At 35.5% G+C, this 24744-nt stretch overlaps 2 protein-coding genes across 2 annotated transcripts; both read right to left on the bottom strand.

The window, feature by feature from the left end:
• Nucleotides 1-1548: 1548 nt before the first annotated feature.
• LOC133520804 (procathepsin L-like) lies at nucleotides 1549-10366 on the bottom strand. Its single transcript, XM_061855472.1, has 6 exons — nucleotides 9996-10366; nucleotides 6054-6612; nucleotides 4681-4801; nucleotides 3646-3836; nucleotides 3194-3301; nucleotides 1549-2128 (listed from the first exon to the last, which is right to left on the bottom strand). Exons 2-6 carry the CDS (start codon nucleotides 6490-6492, stop codon nucleotides 1995-1997), a joined length of 993 nt encoding a protein of 330 aa, XP_061711456.1. The 5' UTR covers nucleotides 6493-6612; nucleotides 9996-10366; the 3' UTR covers nucleotides 1549-1994.
• Nucleotides 10367-15865: 5499 nt separating this feature from the next.
• Nucleotides 15866-21557, bottom strand: LOC133520795 (procathepsin L-like). The gene is made up of 5 exons (XM_061855459.1): nucleotides 21053-21557; nucleotides 20699-20819; nucleotides 18834-19018; nucleotides 17529-17636; nucleotides 15866-16298 (listed from the first exon to the last, which is right to left on the bottom strand). Exons 1-5 carry the CDS (start codon nucleotides 21489-21491, stop codon nucleotides 16165-16167), a joined length of 987 nt encoding a protein of 328 aa, XP_061711443.1. The 5' UTR covers nucleotides 21492-21557; the 3' UTR covers nucleotides 15866-16164.
• Nucleotides 21558-24744: the final 3187 nt, after the last annotated feature.

Below are 24744 nucleotides of genomic sequence, written 5' to 3'. Positions count from 1 at the left end.
CCTTATATCAATTATTAAATTTAAAAAGGGAGTCAATGAATATTAATTACTTAATATCTACATACAAATAATTAACAATACTGCCCCTTCGGCATGCTTTCGAGGTTGATGGCAAAAAGGAAATAATATACATATATGAAAAATAGTAATAATATAATAATATGATATAATATAATAATACGAAATAAAATAAAATATTTATTATACGTAAAAATAAATGAATTCAATTTTAACAAGCAACATTGATTGAATTGCTATCGGCGCGTATGACGCCAAAGCGATCGAAAGTAAACACGTAATATAGCCCCATCCATGTTGTAGGACTGTTATTGCCAACTGCTGGGCGAGCTCGGCGGACGTGTTGACCGCTCGGACCAACCAGTATTAACGCGTATCTCTGGCGCGCTCTCTTTATTAATGTCTCGGTCACGTTACGCTGGTCTGCGCGACAACCCGGTCCGCCCGCGCTCGCGCGATGACAATCTCACTGTACTGTACTTGTACTTGTCTTACCAGTTGCCGATTCACACTATGTAGTATATGTACCCACTTGTTTCTTACAAAAATAAATAAGTTGTTTTGTTTTAGAATATATTTTATGCTATTCGTGCACTATGTAAATAATGTATATTACGATTGTTTATATTTCTCTATGTAAGTGAATTGTAATATTCGTTTGGAGAAATAAATTCTTAAACCAAACCATAAATTGTTCCGCCCTGTTGTACCGGATGGCAGTCTCTAAATTTAAGAACTTGGGGCACCGGGTATCGGACACAGTAAGTGATGATCATGATATAGAGAGGGAACGTCGAGCTTTGGCAGTCCGGTGTAATATGCTGAGTCGTAGGTCCGCACGATGTAGTGACAATGTAAAGGTTACCTTGTTTAAGGCATTCTGCCAATCCTACTCGTGTGCACTGTGGGTTAGCTACTCACAAAGGGCCGTTAATGTATTGAGAGTTCAATACATTAATGCATTTAGGATTCTGATGGGGCTCCCTCGCTATTGGAGAATCAGTCACGTAATACTAAGTTATTTTTCCATCGGTGCGTGTTTCAACATTTTAGTCCTTATTATACTCGTATATGAAACTTGACAACCGACTAAGGAATGGGACCGCAAGCGTATTGTTCTCTATCAAACTTTTACTGAATCTGTCAAATATGGTTTTATTACTCTTTACCCAAATTAGTTATTTGTCAATATTCGATTTTAACTGCTACTTATGCATCGTACAGAAAAATATGCAAACAAATACGAGTACCTTAATTGAATTGCAGTGCAACCCAATCTTTCAACTATAATACAGTATCATCTGCGGCTGTAGACTGTTTATGCTGTATCTGCTCGTAAGATTTGGCTGCCGTGAGCTCGCGCGCTATCCCCGGCTATTCCATACTTAAATTAAACTACTATGATATGCAGGTTAATAACTGGAAATATATTAAAAATAAACATGTTTTCGTGATTTTACCTTTTTTTAAATATATCGAGCCAACTTTAAATTTATTTAAGTATTTGGTTAAAGTCTGCTCTTGCAATATATAGTTTCCGTGTATTTTTTTTTATGGCATTCGCTCAATGATTAAAAAAATTAAAAAAATAATACAAAAAGTACAATTTTGTGCTCAGATTTCTATTTCATTAGTTCTCTTAAAATTTTAGAAGAGTGGTTCAAGAAAAAAAAATCAGTTTCAAATTCAAGCCATGACATACCAGATTTATTTGTATCCAATAGTTAAATGATGATGAGGTTTATTAACCAAAGTACAATGATTAAGGAGGTTGCATTATGCTTTGTTGTTAAGATTCACGTTGCAGATGGCTGCCATTTTTGTGGCTTTGCCATGTAAACTACGATAAATGATAAAATATAAATATATTATTTTAAGTAACTTCTGTGCAAACTCCTTAAATTTAATTTAGAATTTTGCTATGCTTACAAAGCTTCGCGATTTTTTGAATGCTCAGAAAAGGTAACAATAGATGATTATGCCACAGTGGATTCAGCCAAGTATGACCCAATGGCGCATGCGTTGACTCCTCGCAATATTCTTAAGTAGCCCTGCTCGCCCCAAGCAGTTCCCCACGAATTCTTGATTGTCCAGTACTTTTGCCCGTTTTCTGTGAAAAAAATTGTCGGAACATTATTGTTGAGTGCTCACACATTCTCCAAATGCATTATTAATGCACCAACTTAGGATTTATATTGAAACTGAAGTCGTTTCTAATCCGGAAGGCCTATTATTCCGTAGCTGAATTCTTGGATGAATAGCCTATTAATGTATTATTTTTAATTATTCTTTATAATGACATGTGTTGTATTTTTATTGTTGTATCTTCCTTTGTACTAATCTAATTATGTTTGACATCCATCTTGCACCTATGTACCTAATATGAATATCAAAAAAGCAAAACGTACAGACACAGGTACTGGTAATATTGAACTCATATAAATCCAGAGAGGAAAATGTCGAAAACGTTTGTATGGAGAAATTACCACGAAATAGATTTTGATGTAGTAATTAATCAATTACGACATTTTCACAGATAATAAATTAGTTGTAACAAAACAGTTTATCTTAATGTTGGCCATTATTAACGGATTTTTAAGGCATCATAGAAGGTTTATGATTTGTGTGTAGATACTGAATATTATTTTTCATATTTTCTAATATTATGCTTCCTATTCAAACCGTTCCCGTTACAAAATGATAACCCTCTTTTCAACCCCCTTAGGAAAGGATTAATACAAAAAGCTGAAGCTTCTTGTCTTGTTTTGTAATATAAGTGTCTTCCTACGAAGTTTCAAGTTTCTTACTCATACATTTTTCCGTTCCCAGTACAAACTTTTTACCCAACTTAGAGATGAAGACTTACAATTACTTTTCTTGTATTTTATCAAAATGTCTCTTTACGAATTTTCAAGTTCCTAGCAAAAAATAAAACTTGATATCCATACTTTCATCCCCTGTTATACTCTCTTAAGGATTGACTTTCTTGAAATTGCTTCCTATTTCTTATACATGATACAGATCGAACATGATATGCAAATTTCAACTTTCTAGCTTTTGTAGTTTCGACTCTGCGTTGATGAGTTAGTCAATCAAGACACGAGCATTTATAAATTGTTAATAATTAGGCATAATAAAAAAATATATAAGTAGTAGCTATAAAATTTATACAAACCTTCTCCGTATCCCACCAAAACCAAGGCGTGGTTTATAGGTTTTCTTTGGCACTTATAAGGTATTAATATACCCTTACGATAATAGTAAAAGTCGTTGGCGTTTAGAGCTGTATCAAAATAATAAAAATGGGTTAAGGCATCAATCTTCTGATACATGTATATTTCTACTTACATAAGAACCTAACTCCAATTCCTTTAATTAAATAAACTTTTATCATTTTTGTTTCACACTAACTCATAAGTTAAGGTTTTGTCGTTATTGCATTGCATTGCTGCAGGAAAAATCAATCATCTAATAAGATTTTCAAGAAATATTCATTAACATTTCGGATATTAATTCATGTGCTTAATTTGTGAAACTATTTTTTATAGTATGTCACAGTCAAAGAAAAATGAGAACAAAAAAACTCCAAAACAAAAAAGTTACAAAACATAAACGAAAGAAACATACTAATTGATATAGGTCCACGGCTGACTAAATGGACCTTTAACTGCTCTTCGTTCATTATTGAGATTGATCGACCACTTGTGCACTGGACAACTCCCATGCTGGGGTAATAATGATGACAGGTTCGTTTGGGTGGTGCTACATAGCGATAATCCCTTTCCCTCTCCAACTTCATTCGTCGTTGAGCTAATTCCCTTAAATTAACGAATGTTTTAAGATCAGTGATAGCCATGCTAAGAGGTAAGGGGTATATAATCATAGTTGTAGTTATTATTAGATGAACGGTAAAAGCAAACAAATGACACTAACTTAACGGCTGTTATAGGTGGCTAAATAAAACCTTTGATTGGTGTTAGTGGAGTAATATTTTTTTAGTTACCAACTTGAATCTTGTTCTAGTCTGTGTTATATTAATACTATTTCTTAATACAAAACAATGATCGGTAGCCTGTAGTTTATATAGCTACATCTGCCCGCGTAGCCAACGTGCCTACCGTTCACGCTCTGTGGCGAACGAAACGCAATTTAGTGGTGGGTCGTTGACGGTTTTCGCTTCAACGAAACGAAACGTTAACTTAGAAAACGTCAACTAGTTGAAAAACTAGTTGATTTCGTCAACTAGGTTTTTGCTTTAACTGAAGAGAAAAAGTTTGATACGTTTGTTTTGAGTAAGGGCGTTGTTACGTTGATTGTGTTTGCGTTCCATTTCGATTATGTTTGTACATTAAAGTCGTCAACTAGTTGGGACTGTTAAACAAAACGTTTCGTTCGCTGACGAACGAAGAACGTTTTATCAACTAGTTCGTTGAATCAACGACCACCACTAACGCAAATGTCACAGTCGCACTAATGTAGAAGAGTGATAGAGAGAGATGACTACGATACGCTATGGAGCGTTAACGATTGTAACGTTGGCTACGCGGCCTGTAGAGTTACCCATATTATATAGACGATCTGTTTCTTTTTCTTTCAGTTAACCCCACACTATCTTCACTGTATAGGAATTAATAGGATTAAACAAATTACAAGTAAACGTACTGCATAACTTGCTCCATGTATCCTCCGACGCAATTTCCAACAGCAAGGCAGTCGAGAACTTGTTCTTCAGACAAAGATATGAGCTGGCCATGTTTAATAGCGTACTGTCCTTCAATATCGCCTGTAAAAAAGAGAAACAATTAGTACATTACGACACAAGTGCGAAAAATAGGAAATTCGAAGCGCGTGGCGATAAATTAAAACACGACCGAAGGGAGAGTTTTAAATCGACACGAGTTGCGAATTATCTATTCGTACATGTATCGTACAACGTTTTACACTACATATGGCCCTTTAAATGTTCGACACAGTAACGTAATATGCTAATTTGCGCACTAGTGCAGTAAAGTAGCACCATATGTAATTATGTACTGTAATAGTTATTTACGATACAAGTGCAGAAAATAGGAAATTCGCAACGGGTGGTGATCAATTAAAACACGACCGAAGGGAGTGTTTTAAATCGACACGAGTTTCGAATTACCTATTCGCACGTGTATCGTACAACATTTTACAGTACATATGGCTCTTTAAAGTTTCGACATATGCAAGGAAAGTGCTCATTCCCGCACGCATGCCAGAAAGTATCACCATATGTACTGTAAATATAGCGGAGAATGGAGGGTGTTCAGTGTAGTTGCAACGAGTTTTTCTTTAGCATTTAGCACCATCGAAACAAATGAATTTAATAATTAAGCAGCACTGTAGTTTTAGACCCAACAGAATATCAACAACGTAGCCGGAAAGTTTACAATTGGCAGAAAAAACGTAGGTACCGATCAAAAATAAGACAGCTATTATAGTTTATTAAGGGCAGTAAACAAGAATTTAAGAGCAAATTATAACTTTAAGCCCGAAGCCAAAGGCGAGTTTGTAATTTTTTACCATCCGTGGCACACGCAATGTTTTTCATCACAGTTGTGAGGAAAACACTAAATTTTAAACGAAGTAATTATTAATTACGGTGACATTTCAAACATTCGTCGGCTATATTGTCATTTTCGACGGATTAGGCATCGAATGCACAGATCTATCCGGCATTCAATCACGATTGAAAATTATGTAAAATATCTTTTCATCACACTTGCTCGTAAACGGTATTATTGGATGCCAGCATACTCGTACTGAGATGGAATGAGTACGAGTATATTATGCCCTCGGCCATAATAGATTTTTTGTAATTCGATTGCCTGTGGGCATTTTGGGCTAGGTATAAATGAGTTTTACTTTTAAAATACTGACGTTTATATATTTAATTTTTGTATGTTTATAAATATTTAATTTGATTAATGTAATAGTAATTTAAAATATTTTAAATGATTATTAGAATCTACGTTTACGAGCAAGTGTGATGAAAATATAATTAAACATACCAACAGCACTGAAGATGAAGCAGTTGCCACATTGTCCTTGATTCTTAACATGTGTAACCTTATTGTATTGTCTCCAGTCAAATTCGGCAGGCAAACTATCCAATCCCTCGGTGATTTCCAATTTCGTCAAATTCATATCTTTCGGGGGTTCGAAACCATGGTAATACTGGAACTCGTGAGGCTTCAAGTCCGCGAAGTGATTTAATGCAAATACAGTATTAGGAAATTTCTCATTTTGCTCATTAATATTTTTTAAGGTTTCCTTGAATATCGCAAGCCTTTCGTAATACTCTCTACGGTTGTATACTTTCTTATGTTCTTGGACAAAGTCCTCGAATAGGTTCTGAGCCTCTTCCACGTCGTAGAATGGTTTGTCATATGCAGCCAAGACTGTGCCGCTGGCAAGGCAGACCGTCGCCAGGACAATTGGCACAAACATGGTGTTCGTTGATATGTATGAGCTTACTAGAATGTTACCAGTAGAGCCACTGATGATGTTATAATTTTGCGAAATTAAATTAATTAATAAGCCTTCGATACTTCCACTTGTGTTTTAGTCCTAAAAATTGTTGAGAATGCATGAATATCTTACGTGTAATTTTAAAGTTATCAGAAATACTATACTACACGTATCATAAATAATGTCTTAACGTTCATTATATATGTAATTGTATAAAATAACATGTTTGAATGTTGAATTTTAATAACAGATAAGCTAGATGTCGATATTACTGTTAAATTGCCACCGACTGAATTAATGCAAGAAAAGTCAATCCGATATGGACATTGATCTCGACATTTGGCCGGCAACAATGCTCCACAGCAAGCTTGGACACGACTCCGTTTTCCTACTGAAAAAGTGTAAGAAATTTGCTACAATCTCACCTAATGGTAAGTGACGGACGATAAGGTCGAATCGAAATAGAGCATGTTTACCTGAAAAGTACTTACCTAGTCTATTCACTCTGGATTTGAAAAGGATCAAGTCATAATTAGTTGTAAACAGGATTGCAGAAAGTAAATTCCACTTTCGGGAACATAGATAAGTAACTAATAGTTCACCTAATGCACCTTGGGAGAACAGATTAAACGAAAAAATTGACAATGACGTAAAGGTGAATTAAGTATATTTTTTGTTTACTTAATTGACCTAAGTGATTGGAGCTGCTGAACAGAATCAACGACAGGGCCGTTTTACATGAGAGCGCAACCTTGACACAAGCATATAGCCCGCTTGATGGTAAGCAATCTCCGTAGCCTATGGAAGTTGCAACTCCAGAGGAGTTGCATGCGCGTTGCCGACCCTCCGCACACTCCGCACACTCCACACCCTTTTTGAGCTCTGGCAACCTTACTCACCGACTCCATTAACTCGATTCGACTCGACTCGATTGTATGGGACCGGCTTTTTGACATTGTGACTCTTATAGTGCATTGTGTATTAAGGGCGGTAAACAAAAATTTATCCTCGCCTTGCCTTCGGCTTCGGGCTAACGCGAGTTCATCATTCTTGTACCGCCCGCGGGTACAATGGGTATCCTGCCCTTTCGCCGAAAATTGTATTGCTAATTTTACTTGCCAACCAACTTTTCGCAATCTTGATTTTTACCAAATAATTATTTCGCAACCATTTCATTTCCCAACCCCATATTTGGGAGGTTAGGTTGGATTATGTAAAGTTGGGAAATGAAATCCGCCCAAATGAACCTTCAGCTAAAAGTTGGTTGGCAAGTGAAATTCAGCAATATAATTTCCAGCGAAAAGGCAGGGAACCCACACAATATTTTTCATCACACTTGTGAGGAAAACACTAAATATTAAGCGAAATCATTTTTTCATCACACTTGCTCGAAAAAGATCTTATATCGTGCAGGTGTACTAAAGGACAAAGGCTATATTGTTCCCGTGGGAGTTATGAATTGTGAAAAAAAAAAGCTAAAACTCCCTATGGTATTAGAGCTTTTCTTATTCTGTCACTAATTTATGTGAACCATGTAGGTTTACTTTTTACTGACGTTTCTAATTTATATTTAATACCCGCTTAAAATATTTCTACACAATTTTCAATCGTGGTTGAACGCCAGATAGATCTGTGCCTTCGATGCCCAACGTGTCAAACAATAACAATATGGCGGACGAATGTTTGAAATGTCACCGTATTTAAGAATTATTTCACTAAAAATTTAGTTTTTTCTTCGCAAGTGTGATGAAAAACATTGTGTGTAACTCCGGGGGAGATTTGTAAGAATATTGCAAACTCGGGTCTTTAATTCCCTCGTGTCTAATATTTCACTCGTTGCACAATGTACTATAAATACGGTGACATTTCAAACATTCATCTGTCATATTTGTCATTGTTGAAAGGTTAGGAATCGAAGGCACATAATCCATCCGGCATTTAGCCACGCTTGAAAATTGTGTAAAAATATTTTAAACGGCTAGTTGAATATTTTTTGACATACACAAAAAAATTAAAGTATATATTTTATAAGTAAAACTCATTTTATACCTCCTTGTGTAGAAATTGAGTAGATGATATAATAAACCATTTTACGCCCATGGGCATAATTAAATTTATTACACCTGTGGGCACAATATGCCACATTCCACCTCAAAATGCTAGCATGAGTACAATAACACCGTTTACGAGCAAGTGTGATGAAAAGATATTGTCGGTTGAGGTGATAGCAGGGTGTCAATTATTTGGTATTGTCATATCACTGGTGCGTTTCGTCTACGTATGCTATTTTGATATTGCAAAATATTTTCCGGCAATACTTATAAGCGTTTATTTTGTAGCGAAAATGATTGCGAACACGTCTTCACAACATGTTTACAATTATCTTACTTTTTTTGTGGGAAAATATGTATCAGGGGACCAATTTTTTAATTTCGTTCGCTTGATTACATGTTCTCCCTTTAATAATATCTCCACTACTAGGCATTTAAACTTTACTAAAATAATTGAAAACGAGTGGTCAATACCATTAGATTCAAATTTCTATTACTCATATTTCAAAAATATCAAATCAGTCCCCTTATCCCATCACGACGAACGTTGGAGAACTGGGATGGAGGTGTTTAGGACAGAATCCGAAATGAGAACATTGCTGGACCACCTTGAAGACACAAACCGAGAATACGGACTAACTATCAATAAGACAAAAACCAAAATCATGATAGTTGATAGATTCGATACCCATCAGCAAACAGACGCCCTTAACAACTAAGAAATAGTCGAAGAGTTCACATATCTAGGCGCTGTTCTGAGCAACAGACGAAGAACAGTATGGCAAATCGGATAGGAATATTCTCAACAAAACCAAAATCAGAATAGTTAGGACCCTCGTCTTTCCCATATTTCTCTATGGAGCGGAAACTTGGGCACTGAAAGCGGATCGATTGAAAAAAGTCGATACCTTTGAAATCCGGGTGTGGCGCCGCATACTCCGAATACCAGCGTACTGCACGCCGCACTTATATATCCATATTAGCCCAGCTCAAATTGGAAAAGGAACCTAGACTATCCACCATCTGTCTTCAACGAGTACTGAGATACTTCGGTCACGTAGCTCTCAGAGACCCTGACAATTAGGAGAGACTTGTGGTGATGGGGAAGGTGGACGGCAGACGGCTAGAGGACCAAGTTCATCGCGGTGGTGTGACCAAATATCCGCCCAATGGACATCACACTGAGCAACGCTTTCCACAAAGCAACCGACAGGGAGAAGTGGAGAGCTGCCATAGGGCAAATTAGCAAGCGGAGTCACGACCCTCAGCAGTGAGGCAGCGACTTAGGAGGAGGTTCCCCATCAAATCATGGGATCAAAATGTCAATGAAAATTATTTGGAGCAAACGCTCAAATAATTAATCAAAAGGTAAGTTCCTAAATGATTAAAAAAGCTTGCATATAAAAACGTGAAATAATAAAACAAACTTACCACGAACAGAAAACTAACTGGAGCCATTTTTGCTGTTAGATTATTTTGTTCCAAAGTGCAGTTAATTAGCTACAAATGGTAACTGATGCCCACAGACGAATCAACTAATCTTATATAGGCACATATTTTTCCCTGTTCTCTGCGTTACAGGATAAAGGTACTTTGATATTGTATTTATTTATTTGCTGAATATGGGTTTACAAAGGTGTACAATAATATATTTTAGTTCAACCATACTCTGCTTAGTGTAGCATGCAAATAAAGTAGGTATAGTCGCACTATAACATAAAATAAGATGAAAATATTAAAAATAACATGTCAGATTAATTATTAACATTAGAAAAATCATGCAGCGATTTATTACAATTCAAATTTCTATAACTGTTCAATTTCATAATCAAAGTATTCATATATGGAATAAAAACACATTTCACAAATCCATAAAAATAATTTCTTTGTAAACTTGTTGATTGGAAGGTCTTTTATGTCAGCTGGCAACCTGTTAAATATTTTTATGCACATATAAAACGAACTTCTAGCTGTTTGTTTGACACAAGTTTTGGAAAAAATAATAGATTGCGCTGTCTAGAAATACGGTCATTGTAGCTTATCAAGACACTGTTATTTTTTAAATACGTTTCATTACGGCCATTTCAAATATGTACAAGGATGGCAGAGAAAACAATTTATTATTTTGCATTACTGGCTTACAGGATTCCATTTGTTTCAGTGTGAAGATGGCTCTTTTGCATTATAAACGCCCTTTGCACATCAAATGAGCTACCCCATACTATTATACCATATCTGAGTGTAGACATAATGTAGCTATGATATGCCAGTAATGCTGATTCCCGAGATACTGTTTGTCTGAGTTTCCTCAACGGGAATATAAATTTATTTATTTTACTACAAACACTATCAACATGCACATTAAAGGTTAAATGCTCATCCAAATCTATACCAAGAAATTTAAAGCTCTTATCTTCGCTGACAGAATCACCTAAACAAGATATATTCAGCTTCAGGTTTGGTCGCCTACTTGTTCTAAATTGCATATACCTAGTTTTACTTACATTTATTGATAGTTTATTGTTTTCCAGCCAGTTGACTAAAGCGTTCAGGGTTGTATTAATGTCACGTTCAAATGTTTGCATATCAGTACATGGTATTACTACGGAAGTATCGTCTGCAAATAATACTGTAGGAAAATCTACGGCTTTAGGCAAATCATTTATGTAAAATGAAAATAATAATGGGCCCAAGACACTGCCCTGTGGCACGCCAAAGTTATTTTCTCTGCAGTACCTGGTGGGGCTCTGGCTATTATTCTTAGGGCACGTTTCTGTAGTACAAAAACTTGATGCCACACTGCCGCTGTGCCCCGTAGTTCCAGGCCGTAGCACATTTTGGAATGGAAGACTGAGAAGTAAGTTGACCGTAGTTCCTTGTAAGATAGCACGTGAGCAAGCCTTCCCAAAGCAAAGCATACATTGGAGAGCTTCTTACAAAGGATTTCTATGTGTTGGTTTCATTTGAGGGCGGAGTCCAGGCTTTGCCCGAGGAAATTTGTGTGTTGAATTTGTTCTATGTGTATGTTGTCAATGTGAATTGATAAAGGCCTACCACCTAAATTAATATGCATTATTTGTGTTTTTACAAGGTTAAGTACTAGGCCGTTGAGGGTGAACCAGTTTTGCATTCGCTTTATGTTCTCTGTTATGAGCAGTGATCGGAACTATGGGAGTAAAACTTTAACAAAACTTGTTAAGCGAACATAAAATAGTGCATACAGCCCTAAAAAATATTCATGTCCATAGGGATAGGAATAGTATAGTACTTACAGCCATAAAAATAGTTACATTCATAGATATTCGAATATTTTTAAGGCTATAAGCACTCTTTTTACGTTCGCTTGATAAGTTTTGTTAAAGTTTTACTCCCATAGTTCCGATCACTGGTTATGAGTTCCTCTAGATTTTGAGGGTAATAAAAACACAGGTTGGTTGATTATGGAGGGTAATAAAAACACAGGTTGGCTAGGGACGATCCTTGAGCTACACCAATGTCAAAGCCACCACTTACTTTCTCTGTTTTAAAAATCAATCATCAGTTTATGTGCTGTACCGCGAATTCCTGCGTGGTGGAGTATCCCTGCTAAGACGTCGTGATTACATCAATCGAAGGCACGGGTCATGTCGCACAATAAAATAGCGACGTGAGACGAGTTCTCTTTGAATTTCATTATTTTATTTATTGTTTCGCGGATCACGTTAATGCAAGATCTGTTTTTCCTGTATGCGTATTGTTTATCGCTAAGTATACATATTAAACCGTTCGAAGAAAAAGGATAATCGTTGGCATAGACAGTATTCAAAATTCAAAAAGTTTTTCAATTGCCGGAATTATACTAATTGGTCTATTAGTTTTGTCATCCATTTGCCCTTTTCCTTTATAGATTGCTAATTTGATTTTTTTTTTAATTTCTGGATAAATGCCGTTTTTGATTAGAAAGTTAAAATATATATTCATTGTTGTAATATAAGTAAATGGCAATGCGATTTTTTAAAGTTTTGTGGAGATATTATAGATGTCGAGAGCGTTTTTAGAGGCTTTTTTTCATAACGATGTCATGTAGTTCCTTCTCAGTAAGAGGTTGTAGATAAATTTAAACATTGCTAAGATATGCGGTATGTATAGTAATAAATGATTTGTTTCGATTGGATTGCGGTAGGCGCGTGAACTACGGCGGCTGCAAATAGAAAAAAAACCGGCCAAGAGCATGTCGGGCCACGCTCAGTGTAGGGTTCCGTAGTTACTCTTTCGTCACAATAAGCTAAACTGGAGCTTAAAGTATAGTAAATTGTTAACCAAGGGATGAAACGGTACCTTTCACCCGAGTTAAACAAATAGGCAAATTTGCATAATCAGTACCTAATTAAAGTAAGTCTTTATACTATGAAGGGAAAACTTTTTGCGATAACTCAAAAACAGCTAAACTGATCATGTCCGCTATAGTTTTCATTTAATGTCTTTCTTAAGCTCTACTTCCACGATTTTTTTCATATTTTTTTGACCTATGGTTCAAAAGTTAGAGGGGGGGGGACACATTTTTTTTTACTTTCGGAGCGATTATCTCCGAATATATTCACTTTATTAAAAAATGTTTCTGGATAACCCCTATTAGTTTTGAAAGACCTTTCCAACGATACCCCACACTCTAGGGTTGAAGCGAAAAAAAAATTTCACCCCCACTTTACGTGTAGGGGAGGTACCCTAAAAAAAATTAAAATTTTATATTTTATTTTACGTCTTTGTCGGCTTTATTGATTTATGCCAAATTTCAGCTTTCTAGCACCAACGACCACGGAGCAAAGCCTCGGACAGACAGACAGACGGACATGGCGAAACTATAAGGGTTCCTAGTTGACTACGGAACCCTAAAAATGGTATTACGTCGATTGCTAACCGGCCTAATGACTCATAATGCGTATTTGAGTGACAGAGAAAAATGTCCGCATTTAACGAACTTCGATTTTCGCGGTTATAGCCCTGACTACGTTTGTATTAAACGGCGATTTCACGCAGGTCTTCCACTTTCTTCTTAACGTGACATTCGTGTTGCTACTGCAGTTGCATTACTGCTGCGGCATAGACACGGCCGCTATAATTGTCTATTTCCTTCTTTAAATGAGTGACTTTCAGCGCCGCATTACTGTCACGAAGTCATGATTCGAACGTTCAATAGGGAGTTTTACTACAATGTTCTGCCACCAGAGAGTAGCACTATCACATATTCTAAACCATAGAGTAACTTATATACATACTATGACTTAAATAGATTTTTGAGGAGTTTTCACTATGACATTGATGCTGCATTGATGCATCAAGGCAGCTTGTTTATATTTTACAGAGGCCTACTGCGATACGCAAAACTCGAATTTTCGTTGTCTGCCTTTTTGTCACTCGAATATGCAAGAGCGATAGTGAGGCAGATAACGAAACTTTGATTATCGTGTTACTACCTTTACAAGAGTCACTGGAACATTCTCAATAACCCTATACTTGCTGCAAAACTAACAGACCACTGAGATCATAATGCTATCTCCTTTACCCTTGTTAAGACCAACCAAGAGTGAAAGAGATGGCATTATGACCTGACCGGCCAGATAGTTTTGCGGATAGTATAATGTAAATTTATTCGATAGCGAAACGTGACGTACGCGTTTGCGTTGTCTCATTTTGTATAGGATTTAGAAACAGCGCGCCAAGCGGGACGTTTTGGAAACTCAAAATCCCATTTTACACTAGGGGTACTACTGTTACCAAGCATACATATTTTATGTTACATATTTCATGAGTAGGTAAAGATAACCTTTTAAGGAATAAACTTTCCGCAAACATTGTGGTTAATGCAAAGCTGCTTAGGTATTCATTACACTTAATTAAATTCATTAAATGAATAAAAATTAAACATTTTAAATTAGTTTTCCCATATACCGACTAATATACACATACATACATAATGATATTAATAAACTAAATAAAATACAGAGAAAATAAAATATCGCTTACTTAAGAAGCAGGCAAAATATAAATATTTTTTTCTACTCTTTGACTGTATTGGCTATTTAAGATTTCGTATACCAAACTATATTTGCGGACTTTTCATATATGGGCTCCCACTCAACTATATGATTCATTTCGATACGCTGTAGTCAATTGTAATAGTAGTTTATGTGACTGCTACATAATGAAGGCATTAAAACACAAGTGTGAGTTTCAGAAACGAACGTATACCTATAACTTAAGAAACTTAACCTCAGTAAGGACAATCAGGGGAAATAATTCGTGTAGTTTTGAAACTTATATTATACCTTGTGGTCTCCAGATAAACATACTAAAAGTGAAGGTACCTTTTTTCAGATTTTGCTCAAATCTCGAATATTTTAACGAATAGCATTATAATTACTTCGGACAAAAGTTTTACCATAAAATTTCCTATAAAGTTGGTTATTTTTATTTTTATCCGCAAAATAAAAACTAGAAGAAAAACATACAAAAGTGGAGATGTTTTTTTATAGGTTCAACCCTATAGTGTGGGGTGTCGTTGGTAGGTCTTTCAAAACGAATGCGGGTCTTCAATAACCATTTTTTGATAAACGTAATATTTTCGGATATAATCGCTCTGAAAGAAAAAATAATATGTATCCTACTCTACTTCCCCTAACTTTTGAACCGTGGGTCAAAAAAATATGAAAAAAAATTGTGAAAGTAAAGCTTAGTAAAGACTATCGAGAAAAACTATAGCAAACCTGATCCGTTTAGCCGTTTTTAAGTTTTAGCAAAAAGTCTATGTTTACGGACGTGTAACTATGGAACCCTACACTGAGCATGGCCCGACATGCTCTTGGCTGTTTTTTTTATATTTGGTCAGCAGGTGACTAAGCTTGCTTATTCTAAACAAAAAAAAAGTTATAATGAACAATTACGAAAATACGACGTTTTCGTAAATTGACTATTTTTTGTCTCTTTGTTAACTTAAACACCCTGTAGCTCCTAAAGTATTGATCGTAGAGTAAAAATAAAATTAAACAAATTTGTAGGGAATTTTATGATAAATCTTTTGTTGTTGTTGTGTGTTTTGTTGTTGTTGTTTGTTGTTTTGTTTTTGTTTTGTTTTGTTGTTTTGTTTTGTTTTTGTTGTTTGTTGTAGAAATATTCAAGATATGAGCAAAAATCTGAAAAAAGGTACCTTTATTTAAAAAAAATTAAAATATCTATACATGTAAAAAATACAATTTTGCGCTCGGATTTCTAGTTCATTAGTTGTCTTAAAATTTTAGGAGAGTAGTTCAAGAAAGAAAAGTCAGTTTCAATTTCAAGCCATGACATACCAGATTTATTTGTATCCAATAATTAAATGATGATGAGGTTTATTACCAAAGTACAATGATTAAGGAGATTGCAATAAGCTTTGTTGTTAATATACACGCTGCACATAGCTGCCATTTTTGTGGTTTTGCCATGTAAATTATGATAAATCATAAAATATACATATATTAATTTAAGTAACTTATGTGCAAACTCCTTAAATTTAATTTAGAATTTCGCTATGATCTATGATACGGAGCTTCGTGATTTTTTGAATGCTCAGAAAAGGTATAGATGGTTATTCCACAGTGGATACAGCCAAGTAAAACCCAATGTTGCATGCGTTGACTCCTCGCAACATTCTTACGTAGCCCTGCTCGCCCCAACCAGTTCCCCACGAATTCTTGATTAACCAGTATTTTTGGCCGTTTTCTGTAAAATAAATATTGTCGCAACATTATTGTTGAGTTCTGGCACATATTTAAACGCATTTTTAAGGATCAATCATGATGAATATGAGTAGAAATTCGGCACAGGGTCAAATATCGCATCAGATGCAGTGAGATTCTTATGCAAGTAAAACTTGTCCAAAACTGAACCCTGAACTAAAGTATACGCATAACCTTGCATACTCCTTCCCGCTTTCTCAGTAAAACAAAAAACGTTTAATATATCATTTTGACTTATGCATTTATAAGCGAGGAAGATAACGTAAAATACCTAATTGAGCGTTGTAAACTTTTATGATTAAAACTATCAAAATAGTTGTGACATTTTAAAAAATGACGCCATTTCATCATATTTGACTTCGTTCGCGTATATGTATCTCACGATATACACCTATAACCCATTTTTAACCCCAGCAGGGGATGAATTTTCAAAAGCACTGAAATTATTTTTCATAGTTTTTAGTATTGCTTACGAATTTCACGTCCCTATTCAAATCTCTCGCGTGACAAACTCTCCCTCCCTCTTTTAATTTAACCCCCTTAGTATGTAAGACGGTGAAGCTACTTTCTTGTGTTGTGATACTCGTAAAGTGTCTTCCTATGAAGTTTTTAGTCCCTTATAAAAATTATCGCCCTCTTCTGTCTTATATGATTATATTTCAAAAACGATGATATAAATCATTCTTTTTTTTGTCCAAATGCCTTTTTACGGACTTTCAAGTTCCTAGCTAAAAATAAAACTTAATCCCTATTTAAACTTTCATGCCGTTTTGTACTTCCTTAAGGGTTGAATCTCTCAAAATTGTTTTTTTATTTCTTGTAAACAACACAGATTGCACGTAATGTGCAAATTTCAACTTTCTAGTTTTTAGGGTTTTTTAGTTTCGGCTCTGCGGTGTCAGTCAGTCAGTGAGAATACACATATACACCGAGGGCCAAATAAATCCGACAGATTTTAAAGATGTATTTTAGACGGCATTTAGAGACTGAAATGTCTTACAAAGTTTTCTGAAATCGGTCGTGTATTAGAGATTTATTTTTGTGAAAATTTGTTTCTATTATAACTTAGTGAAAAACGCCGTTTTAGTTGTGACACTGCCACTATGTGACTTGGTTTTGACATACCTATTGACAGACTTTAAAATTGGTTTTCCATATACCAAAATAAAACAAAAAATAATAATAATGTAGTAGCTACAAAATGTGTACGAACCTTCTCCATATCCTACCAAAAGCACGGCGTGGTCTATAGGTCGTCCTTTGCACATATTCGGTATTAGTATACCTTTTTGATAATAGCCAAAGTCCTGGGAGTTTATAGCTAAAAAATAATAAAAATTAGTCAAGAGCATCTAACGATACTCTTCAATTGGATTTAGGTTCTTCCATACAAGAACCCAAATCCAATTCCTTTCAAACTTTATTGTTTATAGTTATACATTTTTCTTTTTTTTTTTTCACCATGTGTCACAAGTTAGGATTACCGATGTCGTCTGTTATTGCAACAGCATCGCAAAGCGGTAGGCATTGCTACCGAGGGCATTGCGACAGGAAATGTCAAATATTTAAGACCGTGAATAATAATTTACATTGCAGATATTGGTGTTAAATTCATGTTCTTACAAAGTGAAAATATTTCTTTATTTAATTATATCACGTAAATCATACAATATCTAATACAATAAGGCAAGAATTAAAAAATAAAAACAATTTCAAAAATAGATTAATTAATATTTAAGATTCTGCCCACATGTTACACAAATCGACGTAGCGCCAAAATAAGCAAAGCTTGTACTATGGGTACTAGGCGACGATATAGGTACATACGTATTTAGATAAGTACTTACTTATTTACACAGAAAACACCAATGACTCAGGACCAATAAACACAAATAAACGCCCTTGCCAGGATTCGAACCCGGGACCATCGGCTTCATGTCACTAGGCCATACCGGTCGTAACATGAATTAATGTATGTTACAACGAATATTAATATAACATGTAAGCACGAACTTCCAAAAACCAACTACTTATATAATTTAGGCTAAACATAGTTAAGATAATCTCCAAATATAGAGATTGTAACTGAGTTCTGACAGTACCACTAACACTGAAATGAAAATTACCAGTTTTTTTTTTAATCAAACAGGTACAGTCAGCATCAAAAGTAGCGAATGAAACAACGCGCCAAAAGTATCTGATTTTCCGTATAACTTTTCCAAATGAAGATAATTTTCTAAAATTCGCGTTCAAAAATATATCTGTTACAGTCTTAGTTGTTCTATATTAAAGACATCACTTTTTGTTAAGCTGTTACAGAATACAAAATGTTATACAGTCAGCATCAAATTAGCGGATCAAATAACGCTTCATAAGTATCTACTTATGAAGCGTTATTTGATCCGCTAATTTGATGCTGACTGTATAACATTTTGTCATTTCATTCGGCATTTTTTTTTAAACTAGATCTCAATTTAATATTTCTCTATAAACTACGAGTATTGTAAACGAAACTTACCAATCGATATAGGTCCACGGTTGGCTAATAAGACCTTCAGCTGTTCTTCATCCATCATTTCTTTTCTGACACCGCCTGCGCACTGGACAACTCCCTTGCTGGGGTCATGATGACAGGGTTTTTTGGATGGCGCATAGGGATAATCCTCTTCCCTTTCTAACTTCATTCGTCTTTGAGCTAATTCCCTGAAATTAACGAACGTTTAAGTTTAATGATAGCTGCAGAAATGATGATGTTAGAATATTTCATAGTTGTAGGGATTATTAGAAGAACGGTAAAAGTAAAATAGATAACATGGATGGCTAATTAAAACCCATGATTCGTGTTACTTGGAATAATATTTTTAGTTGCCAACTTGAATCGAGTAAATATTTACAGGAAATCAGAACAAAGAAGAAGAATCAGAAATAAGAAGGTCAAATTCATTTTTCATTTCTAATGCTTTGAAAATGGGTCGTTGTTGTTTTAAAAATTATACAGAAACTGATAAATTTCTGCTCGAGAGCACTGTACTTTCTGAGTACGAGTTTTTCTTTTTTTTACGGTAAGCACAACATTTTGTTTTAAAATGGATTTTTTGCACTATTTCCATTCTGATAATTAGCTCCCCATTCCATAACTAACGATATCTGTGCCGATCCGTGCATAAAGAGTCCTTATAAACATAGAGCATTTTTTTTTTGCATGAAATGCCACATTTTTACCTAAATTGGTAATTGAAAGTACCTTCAAGAAATACTACTGAAGTTTATATGTCGCCGTGTTTTTAATGCACATGTATTTTACTTTCCTGGTATTCGAAATGAAAAGTAGAGTAGTTTAAACAACTAGGGTGAAAGGCACCGTTTCAATCTCGGACTGTTGGCCCTCTCACTGCGTTCGAGCGCCAAACTACCACGTCAGAAATGGGTGCGTTTCATCTCTTGTTTAACAATCTACTTTTACAGTACATATGGTGCTACTTTACCGCACTAGTGTGAAAATTAGCATATTACGTTACTGTGTCGAACATTTAAAGGGCCATTGTAGGTACTGTAAAACTTTGTACGATACATGTGCGAATAGGTAATTCGCAACTCGTGTCGATTTAGAACACTCTCTTCGGTCGTGTTTTAATTTATCGCCACTCGTTTCGAGTTTCCTATTTTTCGCACTTGTATCGTAATGTACTATTAACTAGTTAGATAAGTCTGAATATCTGAATCTACATCTCTTCGTTATTAAATTATAGAAATGGGACTTAATCGCGTATTGAGTTTTAAATTTACCATCAACGTTTCGAGGACGGCGTGGCGTTGACCCCGTGGTCTGCATAACCCTAACATCCTTTCCACGGATCGCCGTTTCTACGGCAGAAAAGTGCGGGAAGCCATTGAAATCAAAAAACATTGCAATTTTAATCCGGACGAGGGTTTGGGGATCTCATCCACATGGAATCCAGTGATTAGTATTTGTAAGCGTATGCGCAAAACGTTCTAGTTGATAAACAAGACCAAGTGCGGGTAGTTCAACAAACTCGAGCGTCGGACAACGCCGTCCTCGAAACGTCGGAGGTAAATTTAAAACTCAATACGCGATTAAGTCCCGTTTCTAAAATTTTATAATGTGTACAAATCATAAAAGTATAAATGAGTGTTTTACATCTGTTTGGCAAGTAATTTTCTAAATTCCCATGAAATTATGTCAATACACAGGCACTATCACACTTTGCTACCGCAAAGTCTGTGCAGCGCTAGACTCACTTAACTATCTACCTCTATCATCCATTTCTCTATCATTCCAGTATATATCTTTTTCATTCCAGTAAACCCCACACTTCTTCACTAGATTGGAATTAGGATTAAACAAATTACAAGTAAACGTACTGCATAACTTGCTCCATGTATCCTCCTTGGCAACCTCCAACATTAAGGCAGTCGAGAGCTTGTCCTTCGGATAAAGCTATGAGCTGGCCATGTTTCATAGCGTACTGCCCTTCTATATCGCCTGTAAAAAAGCGAAACACATTTGTTTTTCCAGAAGAGGAACCTCCACTCAATTATTACCCTTAATTGAACCGTAATTAATATCCACTTCCTCATCGATACTAATGATAATGTAATAATAAAGCAACACTCGAAGTGGTTTATGAACTAACAGCAGCATAGTCACAAAGGTAGCAAATTCAATCAAAACTTACGCATCAAAGAAAAGATAGGTATTAAAATAAGGAAGCATACCAACAGCACTAAAGATGTAGCAGCTGCCACATTTATCTTGATTCTTGACATGTGTAACCTTATTTTGTTGTCTCCAGTCTAATGAATCGGGTGCACTATCCATTCCCTCGGTGATTTCCACTTTCGTCACATTCATATCTTTAGGGAGTTTGAAACCACGATAACACTCTAACTCGTGAGGCTTCAAGTCAGCAAAGTGATTTAATGCAAATACGGTATCAGGAAATTTCTCATTTTGCTCATTTATATTTTTTAAGGTTTCCTTGAAAATTGCAAGCCTTTCGTAATACTCTCTACGATTGTATACTTTCTTATGCTCTTGGACAAAGTCTTTGAACAGGCTCTCAGCGTCTTCTACGTCGTAGAAGGGCTTGTCAAATGTAGCCAATACCGTGCTGCTAGCAAGGCAGACCGTCGCCAGGACAATCGGCACAAACATGGTGTTTGTTGATAGTTATGTTCTTACTAGAACGGAACCAGAAGATCCACTGATGGTGTTACAATTTTTTGCAGCGTTTTATATAAAAATTAACCAATAAAATCCTTAGTTGCTTCCACGTGTATTTTATTTCTCAAAATTTTTGAAATTTCACGAATAACTAACTTACTTTATTTTAATGTTATCAGAAATATTATGTGAACACATATTTTATCGTGATAGTAAATAATTAATTTTTTAATAATGGCTCAAAATAATTGAAATTTGGATTCCAATAACTGGTCAGCCAGATATTCAAATCAAATTGCTACTGACTGACTTGCCAGAAAAGTCAATTATCAAGTTTTATAACATATTATATATTAATATATTATGCTGACTGATATCTATGTACCTATATAGTGTACTCGTATGTAACGGAAGTATCATTCAGATATCAACATTGATTTCGACTTCTCCTGCAGCAATGTGGCTGGCTTTAATGCTTCTCAGCAAGCTAGGGTAAGACTCGCTTTCATTATTGAAGACATTTAAGCCTTTGACTACAATGAGCTCGAAATAAAAATATACATAGGTACCTGATTAGTGTGTGTTAACTCTCGATTTGAAAAGGTTCAAGTTATATTCAGTCGTAAATAGGATTATAAATATTATAAATGAATTAAGCAAAAAGCTCTTTGGATCTCTCCATTCTTTAAGGCGCCTGCAGAACTTCCTTCCTCTCGATGCGAAAACCATGCTGGCTCGCTCTCTTTTACTCCCTTTACTCGACTACGGCGACGCTGTGAATTTTGATATGTCTGAAGAACTTCTTGGCAAGTTAGAGCAATTACAGAATGTTTGCATTAGGTTCATATTCGGCCTACGGAAGTACGATCATGTAACTTACTATCGTAAAAAACTTAATTGGCTTTCTATCCGCTGCCGTAGAGATCTCCACACTCTTTCTCTTCTATTTAATGTTCTATTTACATCTTCTTCTCCTCTTTAAATACCTGTCTGAAAAATTTAAATTCTTGGCTGAAGGCAGTGATCACCGGCAGCGCTTGGTACCTTAAGGTTGTTGTACATGTTGCTGCATTTGTCACCCTCTTCTCACCCTCTCCTTCCATCTACTCAAAGGTTAACTGGAAGAGATCCCTTGAAGGGATAAGTTCGCCATTGTATTTAGCTTTTCCTAATTGTACGTTCTTTTTCTTATGTGTTTTTGTACAATAAAGTGTTTACTACTACTACTATTGAAAGTGAATTCCACTCCAGTTACCATAACAGTTACCCGTGCACAAGATGCATGTAACTGCGTCGAAATATCGGGAGCTCAAAAACAATTTAAAAGGTAATCACCAGTGATCGGATTTTCTGGTGCAACACCATGGTGTTGCATCCATGGTGTTGGTATCCCATGGGATACCAAGTAGAAAACGTAATATGGATATGACCAAAAATCCCGGATTTCGTTTAAAAAAATTATATCTATATGATAGGTATACTTAGATAAGCAGCTCAAATTACGAATATACTCGTAAACTAAATCTTTATCAATGCATTGAATATTCTTTAATTTAATGTAAACTTGTACAGTATTTTTAGTAGATAGCCATAAAAAACAAAACTTCTATTTTTAATGAATTTAATGATGAACTGTGATTTTTTATTAATGTACCCAAATTTTGTATTTAATACCCAAAGGGTATTTGATACCTAGGCCAAGTTTAAACAGAGTTTTACAACCTATCTTTTGTAATTATTGAAAGTATATATATCGAATTTGCATAATAATAAACGCCCTGGCGGCATCCTAGGTTAGGTATTTTATAATGTGTTTGTATGCATTTTTTTTTATGTTTTGGTATTTTATTATTATAATATATGCATATTATAAAAATTCTATACCTAAGAGTTAAGATAAATAAAGAAAATACTAACGCTTATTATATACACAATGCTCATACACTTATTTTCCGAAAATATTTATTTTACGCGACAGAATGATACAAAAATTTGCTGAATGTAATATAGCCAGTAACTTATTCAACAATATAAGTTGTGGAATCCCAGGGCATATCCATATTAATGTAATGTTTAAGGTCATTTACCCTGTGTTGCACCGGGAAATCCGATCACTGGTAATCACGGCTTACATCCCGGTCGATTTCAGTCTAGTGAAAGTAACCGTGAATCATTCAAAACTGTTATACAAATTTTCACACCCTTAAAAAATACTGTAGGTTTTTATTTCGTTTAGATTACGAGTAACATTACATTATGAATTGTTAAGCTATCTAGATAAGAGGTAGTGTGTCCAGCCAAGTTCAAAAAAAAAGGAACTGGCGACGCAAGCATGTGTAATATTACACGAACCATTTCGAGCTACTTTTCAAAACTCGTCTCGAAACATTGCCATTCGTATATTATAACAACTATTGAGTTCAGTGTATAATAATAAAAGTAATTCACCAGCAACTTGCTCTCCTACACGGTCTTGTGGACCGTGAAGTGCCGTACTACAAGTACTCACCTGCGCCAGTTCTCGAAAACGGTCGTGCCATGCTCTATTGGGATCGATTTATCATCGCCGACAGGACTATTGTAGCCAATAAGCCAGACATCGTGCTGATAGACCGATCGCAGCGTCAGACCGTGCTCGTTGACGTTACCATTCCCCATGATACAAATCTCGTGATAGCCGAAAAGGACATGTCCAGCAAATACCTAGACTTGGCTCACGAGATCACCGCCATGTATCATTGTCCCGATAGTCATGTCAGCGAACGGTCTCATTGTGAAGAGTCGACCAACACCTAGAGAGCCTCCCATTGCCTGCTGCAACCGGTTCATGGATGTCTAGTGTTGCATCTGTGATCGGGTTCCAGCAGGCGCTCTACATGACATAAAAGCTTTCCAAGGCGTCTCTACGTGTTGGATCTATGTCCGCACGCAAGCCTATCAAAAGATCGGGATTTATAGGCCCGTGAAATCCAAGGAGTACAAATAATAATAATTAGCTGATTTCCAAATATTTCATTTGGTAATAGAGGTCTCATACTTACCTACTCATACTTATCTTTTGAATAATTACCATTTATAACTGACACGTGTGTCATAAATACTTCGTTTTATTGCTCACAAAATGTTTTTTGTACCCGGCACTGCTTATACTCAAAAATTTCCCATTAGATAATTAGTCATAAATTCATAATATTACAGTTACTGCAATGTTATCAAATCCAATATTTTAGCATTAAAAAAGGAA

The sequence above is a fragment of the Cydia pomonella genome, chromosome 8 (genome assembly GCF_033807575.1).
Source record: "Cydia pomonella isolate Wapato2018A chromosome 8, ilCydPomo1, whole genome shotgun sequence".
NCBI classification, from domain to species: domain Eukaryota; kingdom Metazoa; phylum Arthropoda; class Insecta; order Lepidoptera; family Tortricidae; genus Cydia; species Cydia pomonella.
The sequence above is the reverse complement of the archived record's forward strand: the minus strand, read 5'-3'. Positions and strand labels throughout refer to the sequence as shown.